The sequence below is a fragment of the Rhynchophorus ferrugineus genome, unplaced genomic scaffold (genome assembly GCF_030347505.1).
Source record: "Rhynchophorus ferrugineus isolate W39M unplaced genomic scaffold, kcgeb_rfMv2 rfM9, whole genome shotgun sequence".
Classification (NCBI taxonomy): domain Eukaryota; kingdom Metazoa; phylum Arthropoda; class Insecta; order Coleoptera; family Curculionidae; genus Rhynchophorus; species Rhynchophorus ferrugineus.
Genome location: NW_027472588.1, coordinates 33893143 through 33917631, shown reverse-complemented (window position 1 = coordinate 33917631; position 24489 = coordinate 33893143). Strand labels below are relative to the sequence as shown.

The window sequence follows — 24489 nt, the reverse complement described above, 5'->3', positions numbered from 1 at the left end:
ACAATACCATTATATGCTTTTATATCAGCGCCGTTCCTGAGCCGTTCTGCATTGAGTTAATATTGATTTTTTATCGTTATTGTTCAGGGCGACGCGACCCGAAAAGATTTTTCCTGTTTTCTTTTTTAAATTCGAGAAGAAGGAGAGAAAAAGGACGGCATCGCCGAGCCACAATAAGCCGGCGCGACCCATTTATTGGAAAAATTGCTGGGCTTTTGTTAACGAACAATGGAAATCCGAAGGTGTAATTAATTATGGTCTATTAATAATATACTAATCCTGGTTTTTGTTTTATTTGATATGTTAAACAATGAGGCAGCTTATTTGTTGGATAATTAATAGGTTAGACCTTTATTGTATATAGCAGCAGTTCCTAAACTAACCGTAAAGACCAAAGAATTTAATGGACAAGTCACCATGGTTCTGCAAAATTGTTTTATTATTTTAAACTTTTTCCAAAGGGTAGAGATGCCAGTTTTTCCAAGAAAATATTCAAAAACCGTTAGTAGAAAACTACTGAACTCTCATTCCTGCAATAAGTCACAGGATAAACCTGATAAACTACATATAATCACAGACAATTTAATTATTATTTTTTATTATTTATTATTATTATTATTATTATATATTTTTTTATAATATCTTTATTAGATACGCTTAGTACAATCTTAATTTACAATTAATTTATTACTACTTTTCCTATGTACTTGGATTATGTAATATTAATTATGTAATTGTTTTGTTATTATTACAATACATAATATTATTATTATAATATATTATTATTATTGTAATTGTTAATTAACAAGCAAGACGAGTGCGATAAAATACATCAATATGTATTCCTCAATTATAAAATTCTAGTTATTTATTAATTATTAACTTATAGCTATAGTTTATACTAAATGTATACATTTTATATAAGTTCGTATGGTTTTGTTCGCTTCAATCTCCTGATATCGTGTCCGCTGTCCAGCAGTTGTATTGCTTCCACGTTAGTATGATTTAGTAATCTTCTCTCGTGTTTCAAGGCGAAATCTTGGATAACTTCGCAAATCCATTTGACTTCCAGGTCATCGTGCAGTTCTTCGTTGGTTACATAGCGGTAGGCATTGGTAATCAACCGAAGAACCTTGTTCTGACAGCGTTGTATGACTAGTTGATTTGAATTTTTAGTGAAACCCCATATTTGCACCCCATAGGTCCCAATTGGCTTTATAATTGCATTATAGATCAACCCCTTTTTGTCTAATGTGATGTTTCCAATTTAATCTGCCGTCGAGATGGATTCCAAGGTACTTAGCTGAATTTAATTAATAATTGTTAGAAACACTTAGCTGTTTGTGACCAAGATAGTCTAGGCAGCATTATGTTTAAACAAGACACAGGTTACATACTAGTATTGAAGGAAAAGTATTGATTTGTATGATTTTGGAGATATAACTAGTAAAGAAACAATTAGTTATAGATTGGTGTAAGTAGCAACAATAGTAGGAAAGGTGAATGATTAACGTCGCCCATGTAGTTTAAATATATAAGTTCTTCATTATGTCATAAAGATCCTTAATTACGTGAAAACGTTACGTCGCTTCTCGTAAAAGTTGTTCAAGAAATAGGTAATAAATACAAATAACTCTTCTGGTGCATTGAAATCTAATGTCTTAGCTTAAATAGGAAAAGTTCTAACTAGTTTATATATACTTCTGGATGAACCGAATAATTTTTTTGAAAGGTCAAATAAGTCTCCGATTTTAACTATTCTGAATGGATTACATTATTATCGGTGATATCAAAAATTAGTAAATAAAATAAGTAACACCAAGAAATCTGTATTCATTACAGAACTTTGTATAAGGCTCAAAAGTTTGCTTGGGTAACAGTTCGAGGTAAGACTCCATGGTGCATTAGAAATTAGGGTATCATAAGTTAGCGAAGAAATTAAACGATTTATCAAAAGTCCTGCCCTTTACATTTAAGTTATTGTAAACTTATCAAAAAGAAGAAGACTTCTTAGTTAATAGATTAGTAAAAGTCAATTATATCTCGTGTTCAACAACAATTTAAAAAATCCCTAGTAAAGTGTTAAAATTTAGCTGGTAGTATACAATATATGTTTTTGTTTAAAGTTACCACGTATGCTTAACATCTAGAGAGTCTCTATCAGTTATCGGAAAGGTATGTATGAAAATTATTTAAATGAATGTTCAAAGAGCTTGCGAAGAAACAGACCGAGAAGGACAGTCAGGACCTGAAAAGATTTTGCATATATTCTTTTTTATATTCGAGGTGACCAAAATCGTTAAGCCACAATGAACTAGCGCCATTTATTATGAAAATTACTGGAATTTTGGAATACTGGATCTTATAATCCGGTTTGTAAGTAGTTGTTTGGTTTATTTAATATATTAGACAATAGGGCTATATCTTTTCAACTTTGTTGATGGATAATAATTAATAGGTAAGGTTTTCATTATATACATCAGCAGTTCCTAAACTAACCATAGATATCCAAGGGTTTAGTGGAAAAGCTACCATGGTTCTACGAAATTATTTTAAATTAACTTATTATTTTATTATTTTTCGCTGTCTACAAGAACATAGATGTCAGTCTTTCAAAGACAATTTTCAAGAACCAATATGAAAATGCTACTAAAGCATCCTTTTTGTAATAATTAATGGAATAAACCTCATAACCGAAAGGTGATAAACCGCTTAAACTACAGAACATTTAACATTCACAGAGAATTCACAATTGAAAAGTCCGCGGCCTATCATAAACACATTTTTTTGGCATAATTAGTTTATTTATTCCACATAATTCCCTTCAAGGGTGATACACTGATTATAGTGACCCCCAAACCTTTCGATACCATTTTTATAGTACGATTTATCCTTTGCTTCAAAATAGGCCTCAGTTTCGGCGATCACTTCGTCATTCGATGAAAATTTTTTCCTAGCGAATAGGAAATAGGGAGCCAGATCTGGAGAATACGGTGGACCAGGGAGCAATTTGAAGCCCAATTAATGGATTTCTGATACGGTGTATTGTCTTGGTGAAGCATTTTTTAATGTTTCGTCGATAACAACCACTTTTGGGCATCCACCGCGTTCGCCGCCTTCGGTGCTCATTTCACCAGATCTAAACTTAGCATACCAATCGTTGATGGTTGACTTTCCGGGGACAGTGCCCGGAAACTCGGAATCAAGCCAAGTATTTGCTTCAACTGTATTTTTTACTTTCAAAAAGTAAAAACACAACACAGGAAATTCCTTTTCATCCACTTATGCATGAATCTTTTGAGGGTTAGGGCTAATTAAAAACATATAGGTTTAAGCAGCCATCTATGTGTCCGGCCGGGGACTTTTCAGTTAACCTGTTTTAATCTCTCTCTCTCTCTCTATATATATATATATATATATATATATATATATATATATATATATATATATATATATAGTATATACATTGTAAAACATGCTTGTGTTTTCCTTTAATATATTTTTGTCTTCAGTCCTTTATTTATTTTTTATAGCTTCTAGAATACCGGATGTTCTTAGTATCAATAAACTCTAACATCATTAAATGCAAATAATTTTTTTATATAAATCCGTAAAATATAAACTATAAAGTAAATTTATATAACATTTAACATTTAATTATATTTACATATTCCACCAGCAAACAGTGGGAAAATTTTCTAATAAAAAATAATTCTTTGAGATTTATTTTATATATATTTAGTTATATTATTATTTCGCGGGATAAATATTATGTAATACAGTAAAATTATTTCATTTAAACTGTTATTTTAGTGTTTGATTTATTAATTTTAGTAAATTGTATATGTATATCATAATTACTACTTAATAATTCAATTAAATAAATAAACTAACTGTTTTAAGATTCCTAAGCTCATTAATCATTTATTAAATTGTTTTCACATTATATAATTTGATATTGTATTTCATGATTCATCTCAGATAATCATCAGTGAGTCTATTATGTGGAATCAATAATAAGGAGCTTAAAATAACCTTTTGAAACATGTCATATAAATAATAATTTCTATAAAAATAAAAATGTGTGTTTTCATTTAATTATTAGAATAGGCTGAGCTTGATATGAGCTTTTGTGCATTATTGTTAGATAGTTATTTTCACAAGCTTTTGATCGGATTTGGCATTTGGGATTAATCTCTAAGATGAGCAAATTGTTACCGCGTAACTATTGTTAACTGCTGGAGTCATATTTTTTCGGAAGAAAATTTAGAGTATCGCACGAAATGGCGTTCTCGACATTTAAAACTATTTCGGCTAGAGTTCCACCAGATAGCGTCTTAGAACCTCTCCTATATCTGCTCTACACTGCTGATATTCCAACAACAAAAGAAACACTACTTGGAACTTTTACTGACGACGCAATTATTATGGCAAACGACATATTTGTGCCTAGGGCAGTAGAAAAAGAGAAAGTGACAGTCAACAAAATCTATGAATAGACGAAAGTTTAGAAAATTCAACTTAATAGCTCCAAATCTGCCCATGTTAATTTTGCATTGCGGCGAAATAATAAACACTTATCATATCACTCAATGGATGCCCGATTCCTCAAACAGAATCAGCTAAACGTCGGCATGCATCTTGACGGTAGATTAAATTGGAAACATCACTTTAGACAAAAAGCAAAACACATTAAAACCAAAATAAAACAACTATACTGGTTAGTGGAAAGATACGCTCAACTTGATCTAAAATAAAATAGGTCGATTTATAAGACAATTATAAAGCCAACCTGGACCTATGGGGTTCAAATATGAGGTTCTACCAAAAATACAAATCAATTGGTCACCCAACGCTGTCGAAATAATGTCCTTCGATTGATTAGCAATGCCCATGGCTACGTAACCATCGAAGAATTACACGAAGACCCGGAAATGAAATGGATTTGCAAAGTTATCCATTGAAATTGATTGATTTCGCATTGAAACACGACTAACGTGGAAGCAATACAACTGCTGGACAGCGCGCAGGATGTTAGGAGATTGAAGCGAACCAAACCAAACGAACTTATATAAAATGTATACCTTTAGTGTAAACTATAGCTATAAGTTATTATAATTTTATAATAAGCATACATATTGATGTAGTTTCTCGCACTCGTCTTGCTTGTGTAATCCAAGTACAGATGAAATGTAGTAATAAATTACCTTATAATTAAGATTATACTAAGCGTATCTGATAAAGATGTTGTAAAAAAAAAGATAGTTATTTTTAATAGTAGTAGGAACAACAATCTAGGCAGAGCATTTCGACAGTCTTTTAAATTTTTTAGGCAGGCAGAGAATTCATTCCTGATCGTGAAGTACATTAAAGTTCTAATATCTATTAAGACATTAAGAGCTAAACATTTATTTCATATCAAGACTAAACCTATATGAACTATTCATAAATATATCTATAATTTCATTTCTTATTTAGGAACTTTACCTCTCTTTTCATGCCTATGTTGCTGTCCATCAATGGTAAAACCAAACTCGTATGGGCTCTCTTTTTCTGTGTTGGCACTCAGGGCTAGGGTTGCAGCAATTACCGTTAACAGAAACTGCAACAAAATACACTTATTTTAATACACAGCATTGCATATAAAAATAGTTTAAGTAAAAAAATATGACAAGTATAATTAATAATTTGGTACTAACTAGTGAAGTGAAGGAGCTCGGTTTTGGTATCAAATGGGGCTTTGTATAAAAATACTCGATTATTGCATATAAATAAAGTGGTCTATCAGAAATACCATTATTTTCAACAATATCCCAATTAATATCATGTCATTTTCGATATTCATTATTTGTGTTGTGTGATTTAGAGAAATCTGTAGACATAGCTTATCAAACACTCTTAAGAACTCATGGTGATGATGTCTCGTCATATCCTAATTGTCGATCTTGGATAAATTACTTATAGCGGTGACTTTTATATCGATGAATGCAGGTTCTATAGCATTCAGCGTATTCGCCAGACATACAAAATATATTCCACATACAATACACTAATATATTCCGCTATATATTAGGAATTTTATTGTTTGGAATGTCTTTATCAAGTAGATTTTTTTTTATAACCAACAATATATATAAAATGAAATTAAAAAACATGCTCTAAATGCTTTACTTATTTTAGTTACCAACCAAATATTGGCAAAAATGAAACGAAATCGAGCTATTTTTGAAAGGAGCGACTACAGATGATGGAAAGAGGAAAAACTAATTATTGACCAGCACAAAAACACAAAAAGTTCTGCAGTGACGCCTTTACGATTTTATCAGAAATGTGGCAAAAAGGCATCGAGCAGAGCAGTAACATACAATATAGATTAGTGTATAAAATTTAATAAATCAAAACACAAGAAAAAATTTGAAATTATATTCCCGACCCAAATATTACAAAACAAAGTCTCATAACGTTTGTGTGGTTGAAATAAAACTAGGTTTTGATTTATGTGCGCATTTATTATGTCCAATTAGCAATCAACCAAGATATCAATCATTCCATTATAAATATTCACGAATCAGTATTAAAAAGCGACTTTTACACATTTTATTTTTATAAAACACTAAATCACATCGAAAGGCAACAAACATTTAAATATCATTAGTTGATTCCAGATTTTGATAACAACGACTTTATTATATTGGCTTTTTTTTATCGAAATCAAGTTGCGTTACTTTAGTTTTGTGTTGTATTTATAGAAGCACGTTATTGAATCAATCTAAGTAACTTTACAACTAGAAAACTGTTTTGGGCTTAAATTTAGAAGGATTACTGTTCGTACAAATGAAAATATAAAAGCTTAGACAGTGCTTCGGTAAAATTTCCTTAAAATTCAATTGATTTAGGTCACTTAATGATTCCTCTCACAGAACTCCTGTACGTCTTCGTTTCATAAAACTCGTTTTTCATGAAAAATGTTTATTGTGAGAAAGAGGTGCGATAAAACTCTCTAGCAACTGAATCTGGCCTATGTTAATTAGCTAGAATCGGATTGTCTTGATGAAAAATAATTCATTACTTTCTCTAAATCGAGTATTTTTACGACTTTGTTCACCCAATTCATTCGAAATGATATAATAGTAATTTGGAATTATATTTTTATCAATTTTCAGATAATTCAGAAAGAAAATTCCCGAAGAACTGACGTAATTAAGTAATTAAATTGCAACATGTTTTTATTCGTTTATTATTGAATAACACTATGCAGAAAGTTAATAGTTTCTAAGATTTTCAACTTATAATCATTAAATTTCTATTATACTCTTATGAAAAATAGTCGTGATTACTCAGATGATGGTCCACGAAACAATTAAACAAAATATTAATAAAAAGTAACTTTAAGTGGGATTGTTATATTTAACTAAAATGTTTATAGCAAAATATACGGAGACCATTTTTGACCGAATAATATTAAAATGTAAATATACAAAATAAATTAAATGTTGTTTATAGTGTGATTTTGTTTTGAATTGTCGGATTAAACTCTGGTGTATACACATAATGTATACTCACAACATTCTCATTTATAACTTTTAATTAGTAACCAACTAAGAAATCAATCATTTCATATTAATATTCACGAGTTGGCTTTTACATATTTTATTCTAATAAATTATATGCCACATCAATAAATATCATTAGCTGATTCCTGGTTTTGATAAATATATTAAGAAAAATGTATTGTTTACGTGATTTTTATTGCTTTTTCATTTAAATTAAATAGCTTTATCTTAATATTCCCTGATATTCATAAATGCACAACCTTAGATCAATCCAAATAGCTACTTCATTTTAGATATGATTTTAGGTAGCGTCATTCGCTTGCTCAAGGATGTTCAATGAAGCTCTCGAGTTAGTTTGTCCGATTTTGTACCTAATATTTTGATATTAGAGATGAACTTCAATTATTGAAAATATCTATCTAACAGCTAAATATCCTCTTCGTGAAGATATAATCTCATACCAAGGTGTGTTTCATTCTTTGGAACCATTTGAATATTCCTTAAATTGCTCTACTTGAAGCAAACACACAGTTGTATTTAGCATACAGTTCTAGCGCTTTTCCTTCTAGCATTTTGTTTAGTTTATATGTCAAGCCTTCGTGGTTATACTTTAACGAAATCTTATGCTATATCTAGGAAAACTAGATAGTATAATTTTGAATGATGATGATGATGTCTATTATTCCATCAACCTGTGTTTTTATTTAAAACCAAATTGATAATCCGGAATTTGATTATTAAATATTGCTATTTTCCTCAGACTTTTGAGCACTATTTTCTCAAAAGCTTTTGAAACACTTATTAGTAACAAAAAGGCTATACATGGCTCTGGTATAACTTGACGTTTCTTCTTTAATTAGAGCGAATCCTGATGATTTCTTTTGGGTTATTCCTTGGTATTTACTTGGTCAGTCCTTTTAGGGTAATCAGTTTGATGTTTTTTTAGCTAAATATTCGTACGGGCTGGTTTTTGTTTATTATCTTTGACCAATAGCATATTGTTGTTTCTTGTAGGAGGGACTTATATCCTAGGACCTTTCGGTCATCTCGGTTGCTGTCCAGAGCAGTAGCTCTGTAGAAAAAAATTGATTTTTCATTAAAGCCTTGTAATTATCTTCCAAGCTTTATGGTTAAATATCGCGTACGTCTGTGGAATCAATAGTTTGCAGCCGAGCTCAGCCTTTTCTTTCTTTTTAGCTGATTCTGGAATTTTCGCTGGATAGTTCAATAACAATAAAGTTCGCCTCTTAAATCGTTTTAGTTTTTATTTTTATTGTTCCTCTCTCAAATATCGTCTTTTATTTTAATTATTATTTAGGATGTCAGAGAGATAAATTTGTAAGATTTGTTATTATGTTTATAAAAACTATTTACTATTTATATTACCTACTATTTATTAGTCTACTTATATTACCTACTATTTATTAGTCTACTATTTATTTATCAAAATAGCGTTTTTGTAATACCTATATTTCTATAGCTTCATGGTGGTATTTTGGGCCTCTCTGACTGATTGTCGCTGCCTTGCCTTTTGCTTATTTTGGAAAATGGAAAAAGCCCTTACATTTGGCTATTGGTTCCAAGTAAAGGTGATTGACAGACACAGTATATCTTTAGACTAGGTATGACATACACGCCACCTTAACTTAACTTCCTATTCGCACTACTCTGCAGAAAACTTCGAATCCCCCAGAAACCAACTCTGAATAAAATGCGAATGCTGGTCCGATCAGTCTACCTGCCTTTATGTGGCACAGGTGTCGTACAAGGACGTCTCCGAAAGACTCCAAATCCATCTGGAATCAGCCATCTCGTTCATGAAAAACTTCCCCCTTAGAATGATAATCAACTAATTAATATCCTGCCTACTTATCACTGGCGGTAGATTAACAAGATGCGGCAATCTCAAACCCAGGTCCTCTGTCGCCCGCAAATCCAAATATACTGAACCCCAAGCAATATCAACAAAAGACCAATTGGTTTTGGCTCTGGCTATATAAAAAAAAAACAAGGTTCGAATTCATTCACGATAAGTTAGTATATTATATATAAAAAATTAAATTACGTATTCTAAAAATAGCTAGATAAAAATATCAGATATCATATTTAATTTAATAAACAAGGAACTGTTTTAATATAGCAAAGTCCATTTAGTAATACTAATATTTATGATGAGTTGTTTTCTCATTAATCGAGCAGACACATTTTAACATAATTTATCCTGCTTCGGTCTCTCTCGCAGACGGTCGAATCCGCGCGGACACCTGTTAATTCTGAATACATAAAGAGATTTCCGAAATATCGTAAAACGGACCGTCGAAGGATACGTATAATTAGTGCGAGCTACGTTCGTATTATTCAAATTTTATTCAAAGTTCACGAACTGCTCAAACAAGATATTTGGCGAAGCAATTAAAAAAATTGTCGACATTAAAGGATGCTAAAATATTGGTGACCGTTCTGTTCGGCTCCTATTGACTTAAACAAAACGACGTGTCAATTGACAATTCAACCGCCACCGTTGTTTCGAACATTTAAATTGTTACTTTCTGGTTCCGGTTGGTGGTCATTTTTTTTACAGTTTTTATTGCCTTTCAGGTCCAAAATAGCCTTTTTATAATGAGTTATTTTAATTAATTAATTTCTACTGATTTATAATAGATGACTGTCTTATCGAAAAATGTTATCACATTATTCGTGTCAAAGATTACTAAACATTTGTTTTGATTAAGTCGTGTCATTCTGTTAAACTGTATACAACATATTAGCGTCAACATATTAATTTGCAAGGATCAAATGGCAAAATCAAGAAAATGGGGAAAACAACAACAAGGCCTTACATTTACTAAGAGAGTTTTTATTAACTTTCTTCAAAAAAGGAGGAGGTTCTGTGTTCGACTGTATATATTAACGGTTAGGAGTTATATAGAGGATATTTCTTTAAATATTATGGGGAATTGCAGACAATTAATTGTATATTTTCAACTTATTTAGAAAAGCTGATAATGAAAGCATGATCCAGACCGCTTATACACTTTAGGGTTTGCTTGCCAGAGCTGTTCAGTTTGCTTTTTAAGATTTTTAAGAAAAATTGTAACAAATAATATCATATGAGAAACCGTAGAAATATTTCAGGCAACTACCTCTATGTTGTAGTGGTTAGTTCCCGGCGGCAATAACTTTTTGTTTCTGAAGTTTGGTGGAGTTGAAAATATTTGTCAAGTCGCCTAGGCTAGATAGTGGACCACCGGGCCTGAAGCGTTTCTTGTTTTCAGTCATTGTTTCCATATTCCTATTTTTCTTCATACGGATTACATCTTTATTTGGCCTATCCATTGTAAGACTTAATAAAATTACTGCGTAATTTGTTGAGTAAATAATACTAACTAAAATGAGAATAATAAAATATTTTAAATAAATGAACCGACTTCAAAAATAAATAAGGAACTCTCTAAAATGTAATCAAACTTAAATTTTTAATAGAGAAAAAATGCTTTAAATTAAAATATGTACATAATAACCGCTGTAATAACTAAATAAAAATAAACAAAAATAATACAAAAATAATAATACAATTTTGTGACATATATACGAAATTACATTACGAACAAAACAAACACAATTTGTTGCTCGTACCGACTTCAAACTCATCAGTTGGTAGTAGTTAAAATAATATTGTAAATAGATAAATAGGTTTAAGTAGGTATTAAGTTAAATTGTGTGTATAGAGTAGTATACAAAATATGTGTAGTAGATAGGTTAAATAAGGTTTTTATTTATTTTTATCTAGTTATTATTATGTACATATTTTATTTGAAAACGTTTTTTTTTTGTGTTAAAAATCTAAGTTTGTTTATTTTTTACTTTTTAGTGTGTAACACTTTACAAGTGTAACATTGTCAACGGTCTCACCGTCGCCATCTATTTACTGGAATTATTGTATCATGTAACACCATCTTAAGATAAAATATATGGTAAATTTTCAATTCGCTTCAAGCATTTTTAAATTAACATATCAAATGCAGAAATTTTTCATTTACTTAGAGTAAATGAAAAAAAATATATTCCACTTTCTATCTAATTCACTATATAGAATAATCACCTACAGGCGTTAAAAGGAACAACCTTTGTGAATATTATTTTCGAACATTTATTACAGATATATGCCTAAAGATATTTCTATGATACCAAATAGTATTACATAATTTATATAGCACACACAAATCAGATGGAGTTTGGTTTGGCAAATAACGACGGATAATTGTACTACTTTTGTGACATGAAACTGATCTTTATCATAGAGAAAATAACTTTGCTCGTATTCTAACTACTTATATTGAAATGCACTAGTAACCCAATATCTTAGTTCAATTCCTTAGTACAATATTTTAGTCTAATAGTAATTTTTTTAATTTAATTAATACATTGTTACTAGTCGTTTCCGTCTAACGTAGAATTTGTCTTTATGATAATTTAAATCTAGGTATATAACTAGGAGGACCCATCGGCCCTAACTCAGTCTCTGTTGAAATATTGTTTATACATGTCACTGCTGAATTTTTTAATATAAGCACCTCTCTACACAACACTACACAAGATCTGATGGTTTGATTCTTTTGAGTCTGTCTCATGTTCTGGTGGTATCCAAAAGTTGCAATATTTCAATATTCGTATGAGAATAGAGTCTTTCCTCATTCCCACTTGCAATTCTTTTGATTTTTTGACTGACTGTAGATATTTGAAGGTCTCGATGTCCTATAGTATTTGGGTGCACCCACAATACCTCTCAGGACTGAAAAATTTGTATTTTATTTATGTTTCTCCTTGCAGAACATCCCCATAATTGAACTCCGTATGTCCATATAGTTTTCAATATTTGCTTATATTATAGTAATTTATTATGTACTGATAATTGTGATTTTCTTCCATTTAGCCAGTACATTTTCCTATATTTGAATTCCAGTTCTTTTCTTTTCTTCTTTATATGTTCCTTCCAGCGAAATTTTGCATCAAGATTCATTCCGAGATATTTAGCGTTGTTGCTATATGGAATGATAGTGTTATATAATGTTATTGCTTGTATGGTTTGTTTATAGGTGAACTGCACATGTATAGATTTGCTTTCATGAATTCTTATTGTCTCCGACAGCTATAATCGCAGTATCATCATCAAATGTAGCCATCGTGATATTTTCCATTTGTGGTAAATCACAAGTGTAAAGTAGATAAAGCGCCAGTTTTAGCATGTTATTAGTTTAACATTATTGTAAAGTAAGTTTCTTCTTGTTTGACTCTAAACATTCTGGTTGTAATGTATGATTTTAATAATTAGGTGTTGTTTTGGTAGCATTTTATGTAGTTTATGAACAAGGCCTTCATGCCAAACTTTATCGCAGGCTTGTACATCTAAGAATATACCTGAGCATACATTTTGACTTTCGTAGGCTTTTTCAATAACATCGGATATTCTGTGGACCTGGTCAATTGTTGAGTGCTTGTTAATAAACCCAAACTGGTGTGTTGATATTAGGTTTTTAATCTCTATGATAATAGTAAATAACACTAACATATTAATGAAAAATAACTTATTTGTCATACTTTTAATAACATTCGTAATATTAAAGTATTCATTACTAACTAAAAATAAACAATTATCACTTGCTAATTATAGTTTTTAGAAGCCATTTCAGTCCTGAACGCTAACATACACACAAGTTCTCATTAATAATACTTAGCAGAATTACTCTTCAAGGTTAATTTATTGCTGTAAAATAATATTACTAAACAAAACAACTATATCTAATAAAATCGTTAAATTCGTACTACTGATATATATTCTCATATAATGAATAGCTATAAGAAATGGCTATATAACAACCACCTGAAGTTTGTATCGATAGAAACGATGATAAAATTTCATATACAAGTACATGCTTTTAATAATGTTTAAGCTTTTTCAATAGAACTCGATTTCTTTTATCTTTTTATTTTTTTTAAGTAAATGGCACAGCTAGATATCAACTTCAATAATCTAGTAATTCTTCCTTCATATTTTTATATTACATTTAAGATTTCAGACCTTAATTTAATTAGTTTTTGATGGTGTACTCCACATACTTTTAGCGGTTATCGAGCGGTTGTATTAATTCAACATTTATATCTTTACGCAATCTCTCCTGGTGACTTTTGTGCATGTTTTCACTCTTTGCATATCATGATACGTTAACAATATTACGATGAACTTTATTTTGGTAGATTTGGATCATGTTGTTATTACATTTCTTTATATAACCCACAACACAGTGTGAGCTCACACTGGCATCAAGATTTACTTATAGAGTAACAGTTTATTATAGGGTGTCAATTCGTCGCCTCAGCAACTTGCACATTTTTTGTGTCTCAGAGATTTTCTATTGAAGTCACAACTGTCATACCGTAAATTGGTTCAACATCTAAATAAATTTCTCTCAACTTATTTATAATAAAGGCAGCAGTAAATTACGTACCTGTATATAGTCAAAATATAAATTATGTTATAAACTTTGTTGATGTAACTAAGTATATCCTCTATAATATAAACCATTTTTGTTACGTTCAAGAACTTGCAATTTAATATGTAATAGCTAATTAAGTAGCTAATTCACTACCTAGAGTAGATTATGGAAATTATGGAAACCCACATCTCATTCAAAGGAAAGCTACACATTTTGCCATAAGCGATATATATGTGTCGAATATATGCAATATTTTCTTTTTGAAAATGATAAAGTTGATAATCTAAAGGACAACTGACCAAAGGATGCTGTATTTGACTTGTTTTCAGAGTCGACAAACAAGGCAGAACGCCTAACAACCTTTGCTGAGTAAACATCAACTAGATAACGAAATAACATAACCTAACATCATTCAATGATGTAATTACGATTCCATCTAAACGAGCCAAGAAGAATCTGCTTAATCAAAACCATCAGTCACATCAAGTTCGATTTTCTTAGTTTGATAATCGATTATTAGTAAATTTATCTTCATTTTACCATTTCAGATGCAATGTCAATTTAATCAAATATATCATCTATCCATAAATAATATAAACTGTATAATGTTTTAAATCAAAACATAATGAATTACACACACAGCTAGCTTTAGCAAGCATTAAAAAGAAAAGCATTAAATGAGCTCATACTATTTATAACAAGCGTTTAAACCGAATATATTAATGATGATTTTCATGGTTCATTTTTCAACATCTTTTCGCCCCGAACATTTTGATGATAAGGATAAACAGACAACATAAATTTAAAGCCTGATTTAAGTAATAATCTGGTAAAGATTTTAAAACAGATTTGGACCCACAAGACTTGATACCAAATCCCAAAGAAAGCTCGATTTTTGGGTTCCACATGAGCAGATAATAAATTAATAGACCGTAGAATGAATGAACTAAAATAAGTTGCCCATCTAATAATTTTAGATGATTATCTTTGATTCAAATTCTATTTTGTAAATATATTAAATAACAAATTACAATATGTGAAACTTGTTTGTTCTGTTTTTTATGTAACATTTTAGAGAACTATTTTTTATCTGAACTGGACCAACTGCTTAACCTGAGCTTTGAATCACTGTGACCAACATGGAAATCATCCCAAAAGGTATCCAGTCTTACCCAGCTTATTACTGGCGTGACTGAGATGATGTTCCTTATCGAATTTTTCACTCTTATATAGAATTGCAATTATAAACATAACTATACATCCATCACGTCCAGCGGGATTCGTACCTACGACTATCGCAACAGTAAATAAACCGTCCTGTCGCTTTGACCATTGCGTCAACCAAGCCGGCTATTTTATTTTTAATGCAAGATCAAGAAAATATTAAATAATAAAATTATTTTTATTCTGTTAAAATTACTATTAATCCTGTATTATGTCCCATTTATTGAATCAATAATTAATTCAAATTATTAATTTTACGAGACATTTATTTCGTGTATTTTTAGCCAAATTTCAAGTATGTAAATAAACTGAATTAATATTTTTAAAAAAACTTCTATCGATATGCACGTGTTTGATAAATATCCATATACAGATGGACGAATGTTTTATGGGAAATATTTGATAATGAGTGTATTTTTTGAGGGTCCATAAAAACGTAAAATTGCATTTCTAAATTTCTAAACAAATAAAGACGAAGTGTTTATGACTATTATTGCATAATATTAAATGTATAAATCTAACGGGAAGTATACTGCTCGCTATAATAGGAGCCCATGAATATGGATTAACTGATTTTCGCTGATATTTGCACAAAATAGATAAACTGAAGTGGGAAATTAATGAAGGCACCGACCGCATACTGATCAGTTGGTAGCAGTTAATATAATATTGTAAATAGATTAATAGGTTTAGGTTGGTATTAAGCTAAATTGTGTGTATATAATTAACATAATAGATAGGTTCAACAAGTGTTTGTTTATTTTTATTTAGTTATTACAACGATCATTCTGCACATATTTTATTTTAAAACGTTTTTTTTGTGCTAAAAACTTAAGATTGATTATTTTTATAAGAATTTTTAGTAAGCTCCTTATTTATTATTTGAAGTCAGAAAGAAAAATATTTTATCTTTCCTTTTTTAGTGCTAGATATTTACTGAATAAATTACGCAGTTATTTTATTAAGTATTACAATGCATAGCTCAATTAAAAGTGCAGCCCGTATCAGTAAAAATGGCAATAAAGAAACTATGATTAAAAATAAGGAATGCTTTGGGGCCCGGGGTCCGCTACCTAGTCTAGGTGATCTGACAATTTTCCAACAAAACAAAAAAATAACAAACAAAAAAAGTTGCTGGCCCCATTGAGGATCAAAGGCTCCACCTCCGCTTGTAACCATAACGTTCTAATCTTTTCACCATACAAACAGTTGCCAACTTTGTTTAGAGGACATCTCATATCACAGGGTCTGTGTTTAAAACACAAACTGAATAGTTTTTACATTAAATTATTTCCGATTTTGTGTCACATCAGCTCAGCAATAACATTGTAAACCAATATCTGATTATTTTAGATAAAAAAGTTGTTAAAACTTTGTACGTGCCTTTGAAATTTGAGTGTTTCCCCCGATTTCTGACCCTTCCCCACAATAGATCCTGATTTGGTTCCAATGGGGCCACTTCGGAAGTGCACTCTTTAGAATAAAAAAATCGGTCCATGATTGACAGAGAAATCGGTGAACATAGGACATCTTCCTTTTACGAAGACGGTTAAAAAAATGTAATAAATGATGTATCAAAGAATTAAAACCAAACAGCACACAAAATGTTAACAATTTAATCCCATAAATACTTCAAAGCATCATTAACAATCAAATAGCAAGTTGTAAGTGATAATATTTTAAATAAATAACCGACTTCAAAAATAAAAATCAGTTTGAAGTTGGTACAGTACCTAAGCAGTTATATTAAATTAGCTCTGTTTTGTTACTTTTTAATTTTCTGTTTATGACAAACAAAATATATTATTATTTTTGTATTGTTTGGGGGGTCCGCCTCGGAAGAGCACTCTTTTGAATAAAAAAAAGATTTTCTAGATCGGTCTATAATTGACGGAAAAATCGGTGAACATTAAACAAATATATACAGCCGAACATGGAACCTACTCGTTTTTTGAAATCTGTTAAAAACTGACACACTCATCTTTAAAAAATAATTAAAATTATTGCTCCTGGCTCATTAATTACATTTTCTTGTTCTTCGAACAACATTTCAATTCCACGTCAAGAAAACTGCAAATCTTTTGAAAAATATATTTCAAATGACATTAATCCGGACGCTATAAGTTGCCTATTCGCAAAAAAACTGTGCAACCTGGCCATCATATCCTCCGGCATTTTTGATCTTTTTAGAACATAAGAAACTGCTTTAGTGATCGAACTGAAAATATTAAAAATTAATTAATAAAATTCTTAAACACTATTTATCGTAAATCCATTGTATCTAAAAGGAGTTATCTTGAAAATTAAGAAATATATTTTACCACACTATTTTTTATCACAGCTCCAACATATTTAATAAAAACTTCTTCTCTAATTCACAGCAGTACTGCTGCAACATATGCTGACGATACAGCGGTTTTGTCATCACACGAGGATCCAATATCAGCCGCAAAAAACCTCTAACTTCATATTAACAAAGTCGAATTGTGGTTAAAAACGTGGCGTATCAAAGCAAATGAGACAAAATCTAATCATATGACATTCACCCTTTGCACTGGAACATGTCCCTCAGTAAAATTGAATAACCGCATGAACTTCCGCAAGCACACAGTGTTAAATATCTGGGAATGTATTTCGACCAACGTTTGACATGGAATAACATGTAGTGACAAAACGCAAACAGCTTGGGGTTAAACTAAACCAAATGTACTGATTGATAGAGCGTAAACCTAAATTATCATTAAATAACAAGGTTTTACTGTATAAGTCAATACTTAGGCCCATTTGGACATACGGTATTAAACTGTGGGGTACTACTTGCAAATCTAACATAGATATCCCCCAGAGGTTCCAGAATAAAGTGTTGCGAGTCATCATCGATGCCCCATATACGTGTCCCACAAATTGATTCAACGCGTTATCCCCATAGAACCCATAACGAGTGTTATTCAAAGTGTTAGTGCAAAGTACTCCGAAAGACTATTAGTGCATCCTAATGCACTCGCCAAATAGTTAAGTGTGCTCGATGGCAGTGAAGTGCGTAGGCTCAAACGCAAACTACCATACGAACTGGTTAATAGACACATAGAGTGAAATTTAATAAATTCTAGAATAAGTTAGAATATTCATTAAAATAAGTTAGGATAGAGTTTAAAATAAGTTAGAATAGTATCAAGAATAAGGTTTAGATTATAAATTGTACAGCAGACCACTTACTGGAGTGATATTGTACATGTTAGTATAGTTATATTATATAACAGAAATCAAACAATAATACTTATTGCCCACGGGCAGATTGTTGACGTTCCAAGAGATTAATAAAAAAAATTAACAGATGCTGCGCTATAATTATCTATTTCAATAATACATATTTATTGATACATAAATTAGAAGAACTCGTTGAATGATCATAACAAAGAAACCAAAGAAAGTAAATGGTAAAAAAAACTTCACATCAACCATATATCTCATTGAACGATTTCAATAACACATGCTTTGAATGAAGCTAAATTTAGCCACATATCCATTAGATATCACAATAAATTAAGATGGTCTAGAATTTAAGCGAATCCATAGCCAGGTGCAAAAACCTGCTCATTGGCAAATTTAAATAAAAACTCTATCAAACAGCTTTATGAATATTTCATAAATTTGACCACAATGAAATTTTATGACATTTAGTTTATTATTACACAAGTAATATTGAAATTGGTTTGCAATTCAAATGGCTTGGTGATTACAAGGTGAAGTGGCTGTAAAAACGCCATTAAACTGCCTATATTACAAAAAAAACAATAGACAGTTTTGTAATAATTATGTTAATTGATATATTATTATATAACAGCACTAATTTATATAGTAATCATTATTATTAGTACTTTCTTGAGATCCGTGGTGCAGATAAATACACAGTTATCTGACTTTGGATCTGGCATTCAGTCCATATCTTCGCCCATTTTTTATCTTTCTTGTATATATTTATTTATAAAAAATAGTGTGAAATAACTAGATAGCGATGACCGTCTTGCGGTTAATTGCTAAATTCTTCACTGGACACTCAGTAAAAATAGCATTCTGATCATTGTTTTCTCAAGGTTTGCTCAGATGGGAGAGTCCCATAGAGTCATGTAGAGAAAGTGTCCTATGAAACAACATATACAACCAGAATGTTTAGAGTCAAACAAGAACCAGCTTACTCTAAAATAAAAGAAGCTAAAGCAGGTGTACCACAAGGAAATGTACTGGGATCAATGCTTTATCTACTATACACTTGTGATATACCACAACTGGAGAATATTACAATGGCTAAATTTGCTGATGATACTGCGATTATAGCTGTCGGAGATAATAGTAAAGAAGCCTTACGAAAATTACAACAGGCAAGTGACAATTTAAATAATTGAACACAAGCTTGGAAAATAAAAAATAGTGAAAATAAATCTGTGCATGTGCAGTTCACCTATAAACAGACCGTACAAGCACTAATAACATTAAATAATACTATCCTTCCATATAGCAACAACGCTAAATATCTCGGAATGAATCTTGATGCAAAACTTTGCTGGAAGGAACATATAAAGAAGAAAAGAAAAGAACTGAAATTGAGATATAGGAAAATGTACTGGCTAATTGGATGAAAATCACAATTATTAGTACATAATAGATTGTTATTATATAAGCAAATACTGAAACCTATATAGACATACGGAGTTCAATTATGGGAATGTTCTGCAAAGATTAACATAAATAATATACAAATTTTTCAGAACAAAGTCCTGAGAGGTATTGTGAACGCACCCAAATACTATAGGACTGATTACGTACATCGGGACCTTCATATACCCACAGTCAGTCAATAAATCAAGAGAATTGCAAAGGGGCATGAGGAAAGACTCCATTCTCATGAAAATATTGAAATATTGAAGCTTTTGAGTACCACCAGAACAGGACACAGACTCAAAAGGATCAACCCATCTGATCTTGAGTGGTGTTGTGTAGTAAGGTGCATATAATAGAAAATACAACAGTGACATGTATAAACATTATTTCACCAGAGACTGAGATAGGGCCGATGGAATCTCCTTGTTATATACCTAGATTTAAGTTATCATAAAGCCATATTGTAGGTTAGTCGGAAACGACTAGTAACAATGTAATAATTAAATAATAATAAAAAATTGTTTGAGCTAGATAAATAGAATAAAAATAATGAAATGAAATAAGATAAATTTTACTCTATAATTCTTAAATATAATATGTTCCTTCAAAATTTGTAACTTAAATTATAAGAGGAAGCCGCTGATATAATTTAGATTAATTGTATTGACGCCAAAAAGTCCTTGAGGCTGATGGGTCATACATCTCCCTATATATCTCGATATCTCAACAGTCGGTAGACAAATTTGAACTGGAAAAATCAGATGCCTTATGGAGCTGTTAACTAAAATAGCCGTATACTACGTTCAGAAGTATAAAGAGTGCCAGCAGCAATTTATATAATCAAAAAACATTACAATGAAATTGATATACGAAATAAATTATTTTAATTAATTTAAAAATAAACTTGTAAGATTTAAAAAAAGTTTTTTTTAACAAAAACATACATCGACAATCTAATAACTATGAATTTAGACAAACCAACCCACACACTTACAATTATAATATAAGAATTAGGTTACCCTCCAAAAAAAAAACTGAAATTTTTCTAAAAGCTATTTTTGGATTCAATTAATCAGTTTTTTCTCAATATTGAGTTAGCGTTTTATTATTTGTATTACCTTTTTTACACTTTGTGTTTAGTATACATTTATGTTTAAGTCAAATCTATTTAATATCATTTCACTAAATTTCAATTGTATTTCAAGATTTCAAGATTCTGAAGCGATAATAAAACTGAGATTAGTTAAAATTCATCAATAAAATTATATGTAATAAATTTCTGTTATAAAACAAGTGTTAAAAACTATATAGATCTAGAGAATCCCTGCATGAAGGAGTTATGCATGTTGCAATGTACAAATAAAGCGGTTATTTTAAAATAAGTCCTAACATGTATTGTGGATACATAGAGATATTAGAGAATATTTATACAGAAATAAAATTAACAAGTCAAGAGTTTGGCGATAAAATTTGAAGAAAGACTCAAAATCTCAGATTAATATTGAGGTACTGCAATTCCTGGACAATAGTATAGTAGAAAAAGCAAAAGTAATAGTTGAAGACGAGTAAGTGATTTAGAAACTAGAATAAATTTAAAATTGATACCAAAATATTATTATAATTAATATTATTGTTAAGTCAATCAATATCAAACTCAAAATACTTCCATTATTTAGGCTCTTGCCAAATATTAGTTTATATTATCTGTTAATTAAATGGCTATAAATTATTACAAACTTTTTCCACGTTAAGAAAAATTAAATATGCACTAATTAGTTTTCAAGTAAATCAAATTAATTCATACAATACATACTAATTCATTTAGTATTGTAACTTAATAAATAGTGTTAAGTTAATATTATGTTATAACACTATTATACAATTATTTTTCAAACTGATTTAGTAAAATAAGAGAATATTATGAATTATTTTATGAAATATGATTTTTAACCTATATTTATAATAAGTAATATTTATAATCTTATACAAACTTCATTGTACTTAAACTGCACTATAAGTACACCATGTATTTCCTATACTTGCTCAGTGCTACTAATATGTTTATAATATATATATAATTGTATATATATATATATATATATATATATATATATATATATATATATATATATATATATACATTTATCATGTCATTTTAGATGTTTAGTTTTTATGTTAACTCACCACTCAAAGACATTTATATGAAATATTATATATAGCTTAAATCGATTATCGTATGTTGATCAAAGTGTATATTTAATTAGGAATAATATATTGTATTTAATTTAAAAATAACTGGTATATTAAAATATCATATGTAACTTATTATAAACAAAATCATGAAACATTATTTAAAATGTAATTAATCAAATTTGATGAAAAACCGATAATCATCATAAATTCTCTTAAAAAGTATCTAACACATATTTTAGGTCAAGTATACCGGTGTTTATATTAGCAATTTTTACGACTACTGTTTCATAACATTATAAAAGTATTAATTATACTAATAAATACCTGCGTAATGTTCTTCATGTTCGTTGATGGATCGCAACCCTGTACATGAATCACCAAAATCAAACGGAAACTAGTGACACGGAGAAGATACCCGGAAGATATACTCGAACTTTGGCAGTGATGTCGGGTATTGGTCTTCTCTTGATGAATGGGTCAGGCTTCCCTTATAATTTTTGCTTATATGCCGTCTCCCGCCACAAATGAAGATAAGCTGGAAAAAATAGTACCAGTCAACGAGTTTCAAGGTCTAGATGATGGTATAGAGATAGTATAAAATAATGTCGTAGATAATATGTATAACATAATAGTATAAAGTAATAATCTATAATGTGAAAAGTTTTAAATAAGGAAAACTTTTTATTTTACTTCGAAAACTATTTTATTTCACAGGATTCTATCTTGAAAGAACGATATGTCGTTTGAGGATATCCAATAATCGATCCATTGTTTTGTATTTCCATAAGAAGTGAATGTAGCTCATGCCTCGTATGGAACAATTAATAATTAGAAGGAGTAAGATCTGAAGAGTACGGCGGATAGGGTAGAACTTCTCATTTTAAATGAAGTAAATCACTTCAACATGAAGTAAATCTTCCTGCAAACTTGATTTAGTCGGTACAAATTAAGACATTTTCAACGCACTGAAAAATATATTTGTTCACATTTCCACCAAATGACACATATCGAAAAGTGAAGCCTATTAGTGAGGCTTTAACTTGAATGAATTTGGTTACAAGTGAATGCGACGCAAATAATACACAGAAACACCATCGGTTATAAATCCTCTAAAATTAATTGGCAGGATTTAATTAAATATAATTTTTTATCATATTGAGATCTATTAAAGGAGTAATCACTAGAAGATTTGGGAAAAAGTAATTCCGGTTTATCCTAGTATATTGCTTTAAAGTTATGTATTTAGTAACTTATTCAATAAAACCACACTTTAGCACATTTAAAGCAATTTGAATGGACATAGAATATTCTTAATAAGAAATATCATACCCTTTATACTTTTTTGCACTTTATAGTGGAAATTCTTATTCATATTTTAGTTTCTTCACTTCCAAAGAAGGAAATCTGCACTGCAGGATCATCGAAATTTGGGTGTAAATCATCGTGTTTGTTGATTACGAAAAGCGCTTAAGTGAACGCCAGTGTGCGAATACTTTTTCTCGTTTTCGTTACGGATATTTCAAGATTAAAAATGAAGTTTCGCCATAGTTACTACATTGCTGTGGAATTAAACATCGATCATAAGTCAGTTTTGAATCATTTACTTACGAAAAAATCAGACTGGATACCAAGAAAAACATTATAGATAAAAAAATGTCTTAAACGTATATTTTCATACATAATTTTAAAAAATAATTAAAAATATCGCAACTTTTTGAAATATTTGGAGAATATCGATATTTTTTTAAATAGATATATCAATACTTTTATATTTCCTTAAGAATGTCCATATATCTTTGGTAAATATCGATATTTTTCTGGGTTGTTGCAAAAAAACATCAATATATTTTTCCCATTCGATATATCGATATATCGATATTTTAAATAAATATGTTATGTTTTATGTAAAATTATTCATTATAAACTGCGCTTAAACTTTGCCATGCCATCATTTCCACTATAATTTGACAAAAAATTAATTAAATTGTATATTATATTTTGATTCATCACAGTCCAGACGTCATAACGATGATGACTATCTTAATATCAAACGGCATTATAGAAAAAAATATTAAATTAAATTTAAGATATTCTCTATTTATTTATTTCTATTATCTAACGTCTATTAAAATATAGTTTATAAAAATTTTGCCACTTTAGATAAATCAAAATCATACATCTTGAGATTTCAGAAAGAAAACTACTTTACAGAAACGGATATTCAATTATTATACGCATTATTTATTTAAAAAAATGTTTTTCCGCTCGACATGGAATTACATCAATAGAATATTGAATTAATAGACCCTCAATTTAATTTAAACATTTAAGTTTCGAACACTCCATATCTGCGAACTCGTTCCCCA

General features: G+C 29.9%; 1 protein-coding gene across 1 annotated transcript in view; it reads right to left on the bottom strand.

Moving 5' to 3' along the window:
* The window catches only part of l(3)mbn (lethal (3) malignant blood neoplasm), a 33555-nt gene extending 10911 nt beyond the window's left edge, over positions 1–22644 (bottom strand). Inside the window, exons 1-2 of the mRNA XM_076415188.1 lie at positions 22448–22644; positions 5488–5602 (exon numbers count right to left, since the gene is read on the bottom strand). Coding sequence (XP_076271303.1) covers positions 5488–5602; positions 22448–22465 — 133 coding nt within the window. The 5' untranslated portion in view covers positions 22466–22644. The remainder of the gene's footprint in view (positions 1–5487; positions 5603–22447) is intronic.
* Between the last annotated feature and the right edge of the window lie 1845 nt (positions 22645–24489).